This window comes from Gossypium hirsutum, chromosome A13 (assembly GCF_007990345.1).
Source record: "Gossypium hirsutum isolate 1008001.06 chromosome A13, Gossypium_hirsutum_v2.1, whole genome shotgun sequence".
NCBI classification, from domain to species: Eukaryota; Viridiplantae; Streptophyta; class Magnoliopsida; order Malvales; family Malvaceae; genus Gossypium; species Gossypium hirsutum.
The window spans coordinates 55,383,086-55,394,160 of NC_053436.1; the positions used below are offsets into that span (position 1 = coordinate 55,383,086).

An 11,075-nucleotide genomic window follows, 5' to 3' on the forward strand; every position below is an offset into this window, starting at 1 on the left:
ACTTGAATCTCGTTTCTCTTGATTATGAAGCCTGGAAGTTGAAGAAACCCTAGCTATGGAGAGAGGTAAGATTCGGCCAAGGCATGGAGAAGATGAACACATTTTGGCCTTATTTTCCCTTTTTATTAATTTTAATTACAAAATGACTAAAATACCCTTAATACATTTCTTTGAAAATTTTTATGTACAAGCCCATTTTTGTCAAAAATTTTAGAAATTGGTCAAATTGTTATTTAAGACCTCCTCATTAATATTCCAAAGCAATTTCATACTAAACCTTCTAGAATGCAAGTTTTACAAATTATTCAATTTAGTCCCTAATCTCAACTTAAGCACTTTATGCATAGAATTTCATCACAAAATTTTCACACAATCATGCAATCATATCATAAACCTCAAAATAATTATAAAATAATTATTTCTATCTCGAATTTGTGGTCACAAAACCACTATTCTGATTAGGCCCTAATTCGGGATATTACATGGCCATGCTGAAGGCCCGTATGACTCACACGGCCTAAACATAAGGGGACATGCCCATGTCCCTAGCCCGTGCGAATTTATTTTTATATTTGAACTACAGGGGTTTTCACACATCCTAGCACACGCCCATGTTCATAGCCCGTGTCCCTCACATGGCCATGACACTTCCGTGTCTCAACCCGTGTACAAGAACCTTGACATTCTGTTTCTGACGTCATCAACCAATTAAGGGCACACGGCCAAGGTACACGCCCGTGTATTAGGTCGTGTCCTCCACACGGCTGAGACACACGGCCGTGTCTCTACCCTTGTGTTTACTACCATGCATACTGACTTGCAAATTCAAGATGCAGGGGACACACGGCCGAACAACACACCCATGGGGCTGACCGTGTGTCACACATGGCCTAGGCACACGCCCGTGTGTCTAACAGTGTGGACAAAGGCAAGGCTATCTGCCAAGCCTTTATACCACCCTTACATGCACCAACCTACACAACACTTAACATAGCAAATCTACACAGCAATATGAGATCATTCAGCCACAACGTGACATTCAAATGCAAACCCCATTACACTTTAAGAACCCCAATATACACTAGTTCATTCATGCAACTTACTCATCCATGAGAATATCATCATTTGCATATATCAATAATGAATATTAGCCATTATCCATGGCCTTATACAAAATGAAGTGTTTCATCCCAAGCCAACACAATTGGCCAAATTAACAAATACACAAAACGCAAAAGTCTAAGTCCTTATACATGCCATACTCTAAATAAATAAATAAAACTAACTATACCAAGTGCTTCAATTGATAGTATGGTCGATGTCTCCGAAGTCTGTTGATCCATGAGCTAAATAGGCGACACTATAAGAAAACGGAAGGAAAAAGGGTAAGCACAAAGCTTAGTAAGTTGCAATGTAGATAATATACAACAATTTACCATACCTTAACATCCTCATAACATATCATACTTTGTGATGTTATGGTCATAAGTATAACTTACTCATTTTCAACCCTTACTAATCATATAACATAAATTGAGCACGTATTTCTTAAGTCTCATAGAAATACTTGTGCCACTCACAACATGATCATAAATTTTCTCATTTCGAAATAAACCATGAATTTCCTGTTGAACCATTTGGAATATTACCGGATATTCAATAAGCCTCAAACATAAGGTAAGATGCCGACGTCATATCCTAGACATGGTCTTACATTGGCTCATACATCGAAGTTGATGCCAAATCCTAGACATGGTCTTACACTAACTCTTATATATCGAGACTGATACCATGTCCCAGACATGGTCTTACACTAGCTTTCAGGTCTCGAGGCTGATGCCATGTCCCAGACATGGTCTTACACTGGATCTCATAATGTGGCCGATGCATGTCCCAGACATGTCTTAGACTAGCACACATATCACTCAAATGTCATGGTATGAATGTCAAATTTATTCCTAAGGTTGAACCAGGAGATTATCACATTAAGTCTCATCATACATCTCTCATATCCACATCCAAACATTTTATGCAAAATTGATCATTAAATGCATAATAACAATAAAGTTGTAATATTTACTCACAACTTACCTCAGTATGCAAAAAATGTAGGCGACTAATTGGATTTAGTCCACTAGCTTGGCTTTCCCCCGGTCTAGGTCCGGATTGCGTATTTCTTGATCTAAAATAATAAAATTCACTCATTTAATCATCACATTAATTTAAAACATTTCACAATTCATGTTTAGGCAAAATGACCATTTTGCCCTTAGACTCCACGAAAATTACAATTTTTCCCCTAAGCTCGTAAAATGATTTTAATCAAATTTTCTCACTAATCAAGCCTAGCCGAATTATTTTTATACTAGAAGCAGCCCAAAATTCCCATTATTTCACACAATTACTATCCATTTAACCAGCTTTACAAAATGGTCCATTTAGGGGTTTCAACCATTTTCAACCATGATTCATTTTCTTCCATAAAAATTCAGTAAACAACACAAATACTCTCATGGTAAAACCCTAGAATTTCAACCATTTTGCAAAATAGTCCCCTCATTAGCTAGGTTAAGCCATAAGGGTTCCAAAAACATAAAAATCATTAAAAATAACCATCAAAATCACTTACTTGCAAAGGATTAAAGTTTCTGAAATTTTGAGCTCTCAAAACCCCTATTTTTGTTGGTATATTCGGTTGGTGAAGAATAAGAAGGAAAAAAAATGACAACTTTCCTTTTTGTTTTATTTTATTTCTAAATAAGTCACCTAATGCCCACCAAACTTTGACATTTGACCATTCTTGTCCCCTATGGCCGGCCATCCAAATTTTAAGGGTCTATTTGCTCTTTAAAGACCCCAAATTTTGGTTATCTAGCTATTTAACATATTTAGTTAGTAAAACAAAACTTTTTCCCTTTATGCGATTTAGTCCTTTTTCGCAATTAAGTTCAAAAACGCTAATTCACCAAAATTTTCATGCATATATAATCATGCTATAATACCAAAATAATAATAAAAATAATTTCTCCGACTTCGAATTTGTGGTCCTAAAATCACTGTTCCAACTAGGCCCAAAAGTCGGCCTCTTACAATTAGGAGCCCTAACATCTGATTGAGTGATGTAGGTACTTGACGGTGACTTGAAATTGTGCAAAAACATCACCAAGGAATGGACTATCATGACATTGTGGCATGGGTATCGCAACACCTCCTATAGGCCCAGGATGAAGACCACATACAGTGGTATTGTGATAACAACTTTGGGTATTGAGATATCCACCTTCCAATGTGCACCTCATTTCAAGATTGATTATGTTGTTGCAATATCCTACCCTAGGTATCGCAATATCTATATCATGAAGCGGACAAAAAATGATGCCAATGGTAGTCTTTGTCCAACTGAAGCACTAATCAGATAAAATTCACTCAAGGGCATTTTGGTCATAAAATGGGGTCAAATTTTGCTGCTAAAAATAACCAACTTTGGCTGAGGAGAGAGGGACACAACTTGTAGGCTTAGTTTCCCTTTAGTTTCTATTAGGTTTTCTTATTCATTTCTAGGGTTTTTTATTTTTCATCTTCTATGTTGTGGAGTTTATTTTTCTACAAATTTTCTTCTTGTTCTTGCTACTTTTTAAGTTAGTTATCATTGTAGCTAGGGTTTATTTGCACTTTTAGTCCATTTCCTTTGCTTGTAATGATATTTCAGCCTTTAGCTTAATGTATTTCAATTTCCTTTAGTTTTGATGTTAAAACTTTATCGTTTATGCTTCTTATTCTTCATTTTACTGTTGAATGCTCATCTTTACTTTTCTTTTAAGTTTTCTAGATTAAAAATCCAAACTTTCATATTTTTCTTAAGCTTCATGTTAATGGCTGTCATTTCATTTTCTTTCATGTTTATTAGCTTAGTTTTTAGTATGGGTAACGAAACTCTAAGGGGGTTGGTTGATGGAGATGTGGGTAAGCTGATTTTTGGATAAGGGACTAAGTTGTAATAAACTAGACTAAATTGAATAAACCTAAAAACTTAGGATTGATGCCCCTAAGGGAATATCTAGGCAAGTGAGGCTGAGAGGTAATCTAGTTGAGCACCAATTCGTTAGTTCTAGGTTAGCCGGTGAGATCGAGAGAGAATCTAGACTAATTTGTTTAATTTGGTAAAGTTGAGACAGTGAGGTAAAACAGAACCACTTTAGAAGTTTAAGCAACTTAGATCCCTAATTCGAGGATTGGTGAACTATATCGAAATAGATCAACCACCGTTTGTTATTTCATTGGTTAATTTAGTAACTTCGCATATTTTATAATTTAGTCATTGCGTTAATTAGTTCGTAAATTAGTATAATTATTTTTGACTTTATGGCTTGTCGTACTATAATGTTAAATGATTAGTTCGTTAGACTCTTTATTATGCATGTGTGCAGCTAGAATTTGCTCAAACGCCGACTCTCTTAGGTTTGATCCTTAGAGTACTCTATACCCCATTGTACAATTATATTACAACTGACCTATCACACTTCCATACACCACAAGGAATATTTCATTCGATTGCTATCTTTAATTGTTGATTCGCTCCCGTCATTTGCGATGGCAATGAGAGGGAGGTCAAGTGGTATAATGTGATATTAGTGTCATGGGTTTTAGGTTTGAGCCTTCACATCAACATTACTATCTTTTTACTTTCTTCTCTATAATAGAAGTTGATTTATAATTTTCTTGACACAAGCTATTAGTCTTTATTGGTAGTTGAATGGTTAATAAAGGTTGTAGAAAAAATTCTTGGGATCAATTCTTGTTAAGAACATTTTTTATAAAACAATAGGGGCTCTAGGTTTGACAGGTGATTTTTTTTTTCTTTTGAGATTTTTTTTTCAGAATGAATGTTTAGAGTTCTCTAAAAAGATCGAAGTTTAAAACAAAATTGTGCTGAATGAACAAAGAAAATGATAGAGGAAAAAAAGCAGGAGATTTTATTAATTAAATAGAGATAATTACAATTTTTCTCCAAAGTCTATATTTATAAATATAAGGAGTATAAATGAAATGAAACTCTACGTCTAATAAATATTAGAGTCATAAAATATATCAAGCTTATCTTGATGTTGATAGACATCCACTTAATAATGAAAAAATAGTCATAACAAAATTGACCATTTCAATGTCTATACGGACTAATTCATTTAACCCTAATAATAATAATTATTATTATTTATGTTATTAGAAAACTAAATATGATAATAAAAAAGTCAAAGTTATGAAAATATTTCATAAAAAAAGATATGAAAGTGTAGTTTTATATTAGAGTAAGGGGGAAATTTCTTAAATATAATAATTATAATTATAAGCATAAGCATAATTTTAATTTTAGAAAAAATATGAACTTTATAATATTTTATTTATAAAAAAACAATTATTCACAAGTTATCAATTATATATAATTTTTATATTTATTAATTTAATTGATTATATGACATGTTTTAATTAGTCAGTTATAACTAATTAAAACTAGCAATTAATTAAAATAAATAATACAACAAAACATTAGGTATATGAACTATTTATGCATGAGCTTTCCTTATAACAACTTAGAATATTTTATCAAGTTAATAGTTTAACTTAAAATGATTTTTAAATGATCTTTTGGATGATTAATTATGATACTAATTTAATTATTTAATTCACTTTATAAATATATAAATAAATTTTGAGTAGTTATAATAATTGTTGTTAAAAAAGAAATTGCAATAGTAAATTTTTTTTAGTGCCCATATTATTTTTTCTATTTAACAAAACCCAAAATTATTAAAAACCTCCTAATCAAATTGAACCCAACTATAATTATCGAATTTTTTTATTTTATTTTATACCATTTCAGTTTCAAAAATTAAAATTAAATAGAGCGAATTTGATTAAATTTTTGTCCAAAAATGGAAATCAACCGAATCCCTAATTAAATCTCACTTAAAAAATAAAAAGAAATAGGATGCTGTTCCACGTGGGGAAGGGCATCATAGAAATTCATTGTTTTAAAGAAGGGTAGTACTGGCAATACGCTAAAACCAGCTCTCCTCCTCGATAACAGTCGTTTTGGATAGCCCCCCCTTTCTTTTCTTCGCTTCCATAGAGAAGGCTAAAGCTGATGATAAGAAAACTCTGAGAGAAATGGCTTCTTCAATTATATCTTTGCAAACCAGGTTAGCTCCCTAGCAATGTTTCTTAATGGTCCTTTTGGGTATTTAGGCTGAAATATACCTGAGTGTAGGAAGATGGGTTTCCTTGTGTTGTTTTCTTTTTCACCCACAACTTTTAGCTAATTATCTTTGTCTTAATGTTGTTTGTTCTTGAAGAATATTGTTTTCGCTTTCAAACTGTTAATGGAGTGGTGTCTTGAAATGGTTTTGTCTTGTTCACTCAAGTTTTAGAGTTGAATGCTACTGTGTTGTGCAGCTATGGTGCTCTAGAATATGTCTAGGCTAATGGTGGGAATGTTTTTTAATGCAAAGGCGAAAACTTTTGTTGTGCTTTCAATCCTAAAAAGCTAGTACTTTGACTGAATTCAGCTTCTAGGCTTCCTTTGAGTTAGTGCATAGAATATTAATACAAGGCAACATTTTGTTTTCCAGTATAAGAGTTATTGTTTTTGTAATTTGATGGGATTACTTTCTTCTCGTGTTTCAGCAATTTGAGGTCTGCATTTTTGGGAGAGAAAAATGGGAGCTGTGTTTCTAGCATTCCCATAACTCGCGTAAGTTTAGTGAGGAAGGCTATTGAGTGTAAGGAGTCGAGAATCGGGAAGCAGCCAATAACGGTTCCGTCCAATGTGACGATTACTATGGAGGGTCAGGACATAAAAGTAAAAGGTCCTTTGGGAGAAATGGCATTGACATATCCACGAGAAGTAAAGGTTGATAGGGAGGAATCCGGAGCCCTAAGGATCAGAAAGTCAGTGGAGACTAGGAGAGCCAACCAAATGCATGGCCTTTTCAGGTAATTGTTCCTACTTGTATGTTTTTCCTGCCTTTATCTAAAAGTTGTTTTCTTAATTTTTCTGCATATCTTATCTCTAGCTCCATCTTGATAATCTTGTTTAGTTCTGTTCTGTACATATCCTTGTATGGACCAATTGAATAAAGTGATGCTGGGAATGTTTGCAAATTTACCATGCCTAGACTTACAATCTATGCTCAATAAATTGATATTATCTTCTAATAAAAATGATACTTGGTTGGTTATGCATTTTCTTATGTTTACTGCCAAATGTTAGGACAAATGTCTGGAACGTCTTTTGATTTTGGATCATATAATCTGGTTTTTATCATTTAATATTACTAACTTGTCAAAAATACAGTCAGTGTCTCACCTCTGTCCAATAACCATGGTCCTCAGGCAAGTATTGTTGTGACTTTATTACATCCGCGACTCACTCTTGCTCATTAGGCATCTACGTCTATTCATAGTATCACTTGCTTTTTCTTTTCTTTTTTTTTTCTGAACTCCATAGTGAAACTTTAATCAGATTCTTTACTTTGAAGGAATTAATTTGATACGTTTTCCTCAAGCAACATGGATGCTATTCTGGAGTTGGGTTGAGTTTTGGATCAAGCTGTCTTGATTGCCTGCCTTCATAGCAAGCATTACTTGTTTGTTTAAATAACTTGACTCTAGTCTTGGTTCCCTGATCATTCTGGCATGAGATTCATATGCATTTTGTGATGTCCGTCATTCATTTTACTTTATAACAAGTAAACTTGATTTTGGGCTTGCTAGAATGCTCCCTTATATGCGTAATTCCTCATGCAGTTTGTTACATATCGTTCTTCAATGCTTGCAGTGGTTCTTTAACGACAGTTCATGGATATATAATGTCCAAAATGGTTTGGATCATATCCATGGATGCATACCAGGGTCTCATTTGATACACGTCATTGTTTTGTTGAACGGTTCTCATGTGGGTAGAAATTAAGGTTTTTAAAAGTTAAGAAAGCGGGACTTATGATGCAAAAAAGTTGTCTACTTTGAATGGGAGCCCTTTTTCTTGCATTTTTTGTATGAGACAGAGTAGACACTGCTTGATCCTAGTGTAATTTCTACTCATATTTCTCCCTCCATCTTCTAGTTTTCTTGTCAACTAGTCATATGATGGAAGTTACACTTGTAAAGTCGTATAAGCATTATTGATTTATTATTTAATGACGCTTAAATTGTGATTCTACCTAAATGAAATTGCCAGGACTCTTACTGACAATATGGTGGTGGGAGTATCAAAGGGTTTTGAGAAGAGACTTCAACTAATTGGTGTTGGATATCGTGCAACGTTAGAAGGAAAAGACTTGGTGTTAAGTCTTGGGTTTTCCCATCCAGTCAGGATGGCAATCCCTGATGACATTCAAGTAAAGGTGGAAGAGAACACGAGGATCGTCGTAAGTGGATACGACAAAAGTGACGTCGGTCAATTTGCTGCTACCATTAGGAAATGGAGACCTCCAGAACCATATAAAGGAAAGGGTGTGAAATACGCTGATGAGGTTGTCAGAAGAAAAGAAGGCAAAGCAGGGAAGAAGAAGTAAATGGTGGTGTGTATTTTGTTTCTCTTATTTTGTACTCTTTGTCTTATGAATCTGGAATGAAACATATTCTCATCTTGCTACTAAAGCGATTTCACCAATAATGAAGATTTCATTCTTTTTGCCTGTTACACATTATTTTCTACCATTTCTACAAAATGAATCTCGTTTTACTCGGACTCATTTTTCCAAATATAATGGTGTTTGATACCATGTCCATCTGTCATATATTCAGACATGACTATAGTATAAAGATATGATCATCTGAAGCAGGCTGAGATAAAATTATAAATTTTCAAAGTGCCAAGGCTCAGCCAACTCATTTTGGATCCGCCTCTGATATGAAGATATGAAAAACTTAGAAAATTTTATTATTACCTGTGTTTGACCCTCACTCTAGATGCTTGTAACTCAGCATATAGATTGATATAGTATTTATGAAAGAGAAGCACAGGTGCCAAGAAAAATAGAAATAGGTTGCGTTGTTATTTGTTTCAAATAGACTAGCAGATGCTGGATGTTATCAAATTCTATAGGTTTCAACATGGAGATACGCTATTAGATTTCCCATAGTTGGGATCAAACTTCCTACATCAAAACAGCCTCTTTTTTATCCTCCCATTTATCCAATCTTTTTCTAGCTTCATCGACCTGCCATTGAATATATAAAAGATTAAAAGAACTATCTAATTTCAGCTGGCAGTCAGAAATTGAGTGCTATGTTTGGTTTGATTTTAAATTTGAAAAGGGGGTGTTAGTTGTTACCTCCTTTTTCCAATCGGTGCGAAATGTGACCCAAATCAAGATTAGGGTTTGCATGATTGTGCCACTAAGCATACCTGGCCATATGCCCTGCAACAATTTCGTGGATCAAATCTTTCAGTGTGTACATATATTAAAATTTAAAAAAAAAAAAAAAACGCCCCTAGCTAGACCCATCATTGGAGAGACGCTTATTCATGCCCCTCCTGAATTAGTTTAAAAGATCCTGTCATTGTTTAGTATATAAATATATGTTTACCGGAGCTCATGAAATGAAAAAATGATTTTTTTTAAACTATATGTTTTGCAAAAAAATAAAGTATATGTAAATAATTTTCTTTTAAAAGGAGTTGGGAGTTATATTAATTGATAATTATCTTTAAAAAAAAGTGAAAATATTAGAAAAGTGGTCAATGATTTGAAGGAGTGCAATTTTAAAAAAAAAACCTATGTAAATACCTTCACTTTATTACCATATATTTAAGGATTATCTAGTTTTTGAGATTTATTTTCTTTCGTTTTTCTTATTACTGTTTGTGTAAAAGACCTTTCTTTTCTATCTTTATCTATTTGTGAGTGCAATGGTGGTATCAAAGTTTGGTTCGATCTAGTTAACCACCACCCCCAAAAAAAAATTATAACTTTGATTTGTTTTAATTTTTGTCAACTATGGCCTCAAAGGATAGCTTTTTCAATTAGTCATTCCCCATTTTGATGGCCATTATGACCGATGGAAAATTTCCTATGATCAAAGGAGTATTGACCAATTCTTAATGCATGTATTGAAGCGCTAATGGAAGGTGAAATTTTTACGAATGCGCACAAAGCAGAGTTCGAAGCAAGAAAACTAAAAGATTTAAAGGTGAAAATTTATCTCTTTCAAGCTTTGATCGTCTCATCTTGGAAGCTATTCTTTACAAAGAAACTTTCAAGGATATATGGGATTTCATGAAGAAAAAATATCAAGGCTCCACCAAAGTGAAGCGAGCACAACTTCAAGCCTTAAGGAGGGACTTCGACTTTATAGATGAAGGAATGGGAATCTATCACTAGTTATTGTGCTAGAACCATAGATATATACAACAAGATGCGGTTACATGGTAAGAAGATATAGGATGTCACCGTAGTGGAGAAGATTTTGTGCTCCATGACATTGAAGTTTGATTACGTCATTTACTCCATTTAAGAGTCAAAAGATGTACTCTCTCTTGATGAGTTACAAACTTCTTGTTAGTGTATAAGTAGAAGATGAATCGTAATTCAGCTTTCGAGGAGCAAACTTTGAAGGCTTCTACTTTTGTTTCTTTTTCCAATTCTACAGGAAGGTGTAAAGGTAGAGAAAGAAGAGATCGAGGCAGTCGAGATGGTGGTAATAGAAGTAATAGTAGGAATTTTATAACCAATTATGGCTAAAGTAAAGGCAAAGGACAAGATTTTGATAAATCCAAGATAAAATGCTTCAAGTGTCAAAAGTTTGGTCACTATCATTTTTAATATTATGCTAGACTACATAATGACAATGAAGAATATTCACATTTTGTTGAGAACAAAGAAAGACCTAAGACCTTGTTTATGATAGTTCAAGTTGAAAAGGAACCTAAGCCAGATGTTTGGTATGTTGATATAGGTTGAAGTAACAACATGTATGGAAGTAAGTTACCTTTTTCGTATTTAAATTATTATTTTCATTCTACAATTAGCTTTAGTGATTGTTCTGTTGTGAATGTGATGGAAAATGGTAATATT

The 11,075-nt window shown here is 33.6% G+C and overlaps 1 protein-coding gene and 1 long non-coding RNA gene across 2 annotated transcripts; one reads left to right on the plus strand and one right to left on the minus strand.

The window, feature by feature from the left end:
- The first annotated feature begins 5,998 nt into the window (after positions 1 to 5,998).
- Positions 5,999 to 8,698, plus strand: LOC107895045 (50S ribosomal protein L6, chloroplastic). The gene is made up of 3 exons (XM_016820240.2): positions 5,999 to 6,197; positions 6,682 to 6,990; positions 8,234 to 8,698. Exons 1-3 carry the CDS (start codon positions 6,166 to 6,168, stop codon positions 8,568 to 8,570), a joined length of 678 nt encoding a protein of 225 aa, XP_016675729.1. The 5' UTR covers positions 5,999 to 6,165; the 3' UTR covers positions 8,571 to 8,698.
- Positions 8,699 to 9,036: 338 nt separating this feature from the next.
- On the minus strand, positions 9,037 to 9,520 carry LOC121212429 (uncharacterized). Its single transcript, XR_005907562.1, has 2 exons — positions 9,333 to 9,520; positions 9,037 to 9,218 (listed from the first exon to the last, which is right to left on the minus strand). It is a non-coding gene; the product is annotated as an uncharacterized lncRNA (long non-coding RNA).
- Between the last annotated feature and the right edge of the window lie 1,555 nt (positions 9,521 to 11,075).

What these genes read in the sequence shown, in the direction of transcription:
- LOC107895045 (XM_016820240.2), top strand. Translation starts at nt 6,166, where the DNA reads ATGGCTTCTTCAATTATATCTTTGCAAACCAG. An exon ending in ATTATATCTTTGCAAACCAG is followed by an intron (nt 6,198 to 6,681) that starts GTTAGCTCCCTA and finishes CTCGTGTTTCAG; the next exon opens with CAATTTGAGGTCTGCATTTT. An exon ending in CAAATGCATGGCCTTTTCAG is followed by an intron (nt 6,991 to 8,233) that starts GTAATTGTTCCT and finishes TGAAATTGCCAG; the next exon opens with GACTCTTACTGACAATATGG.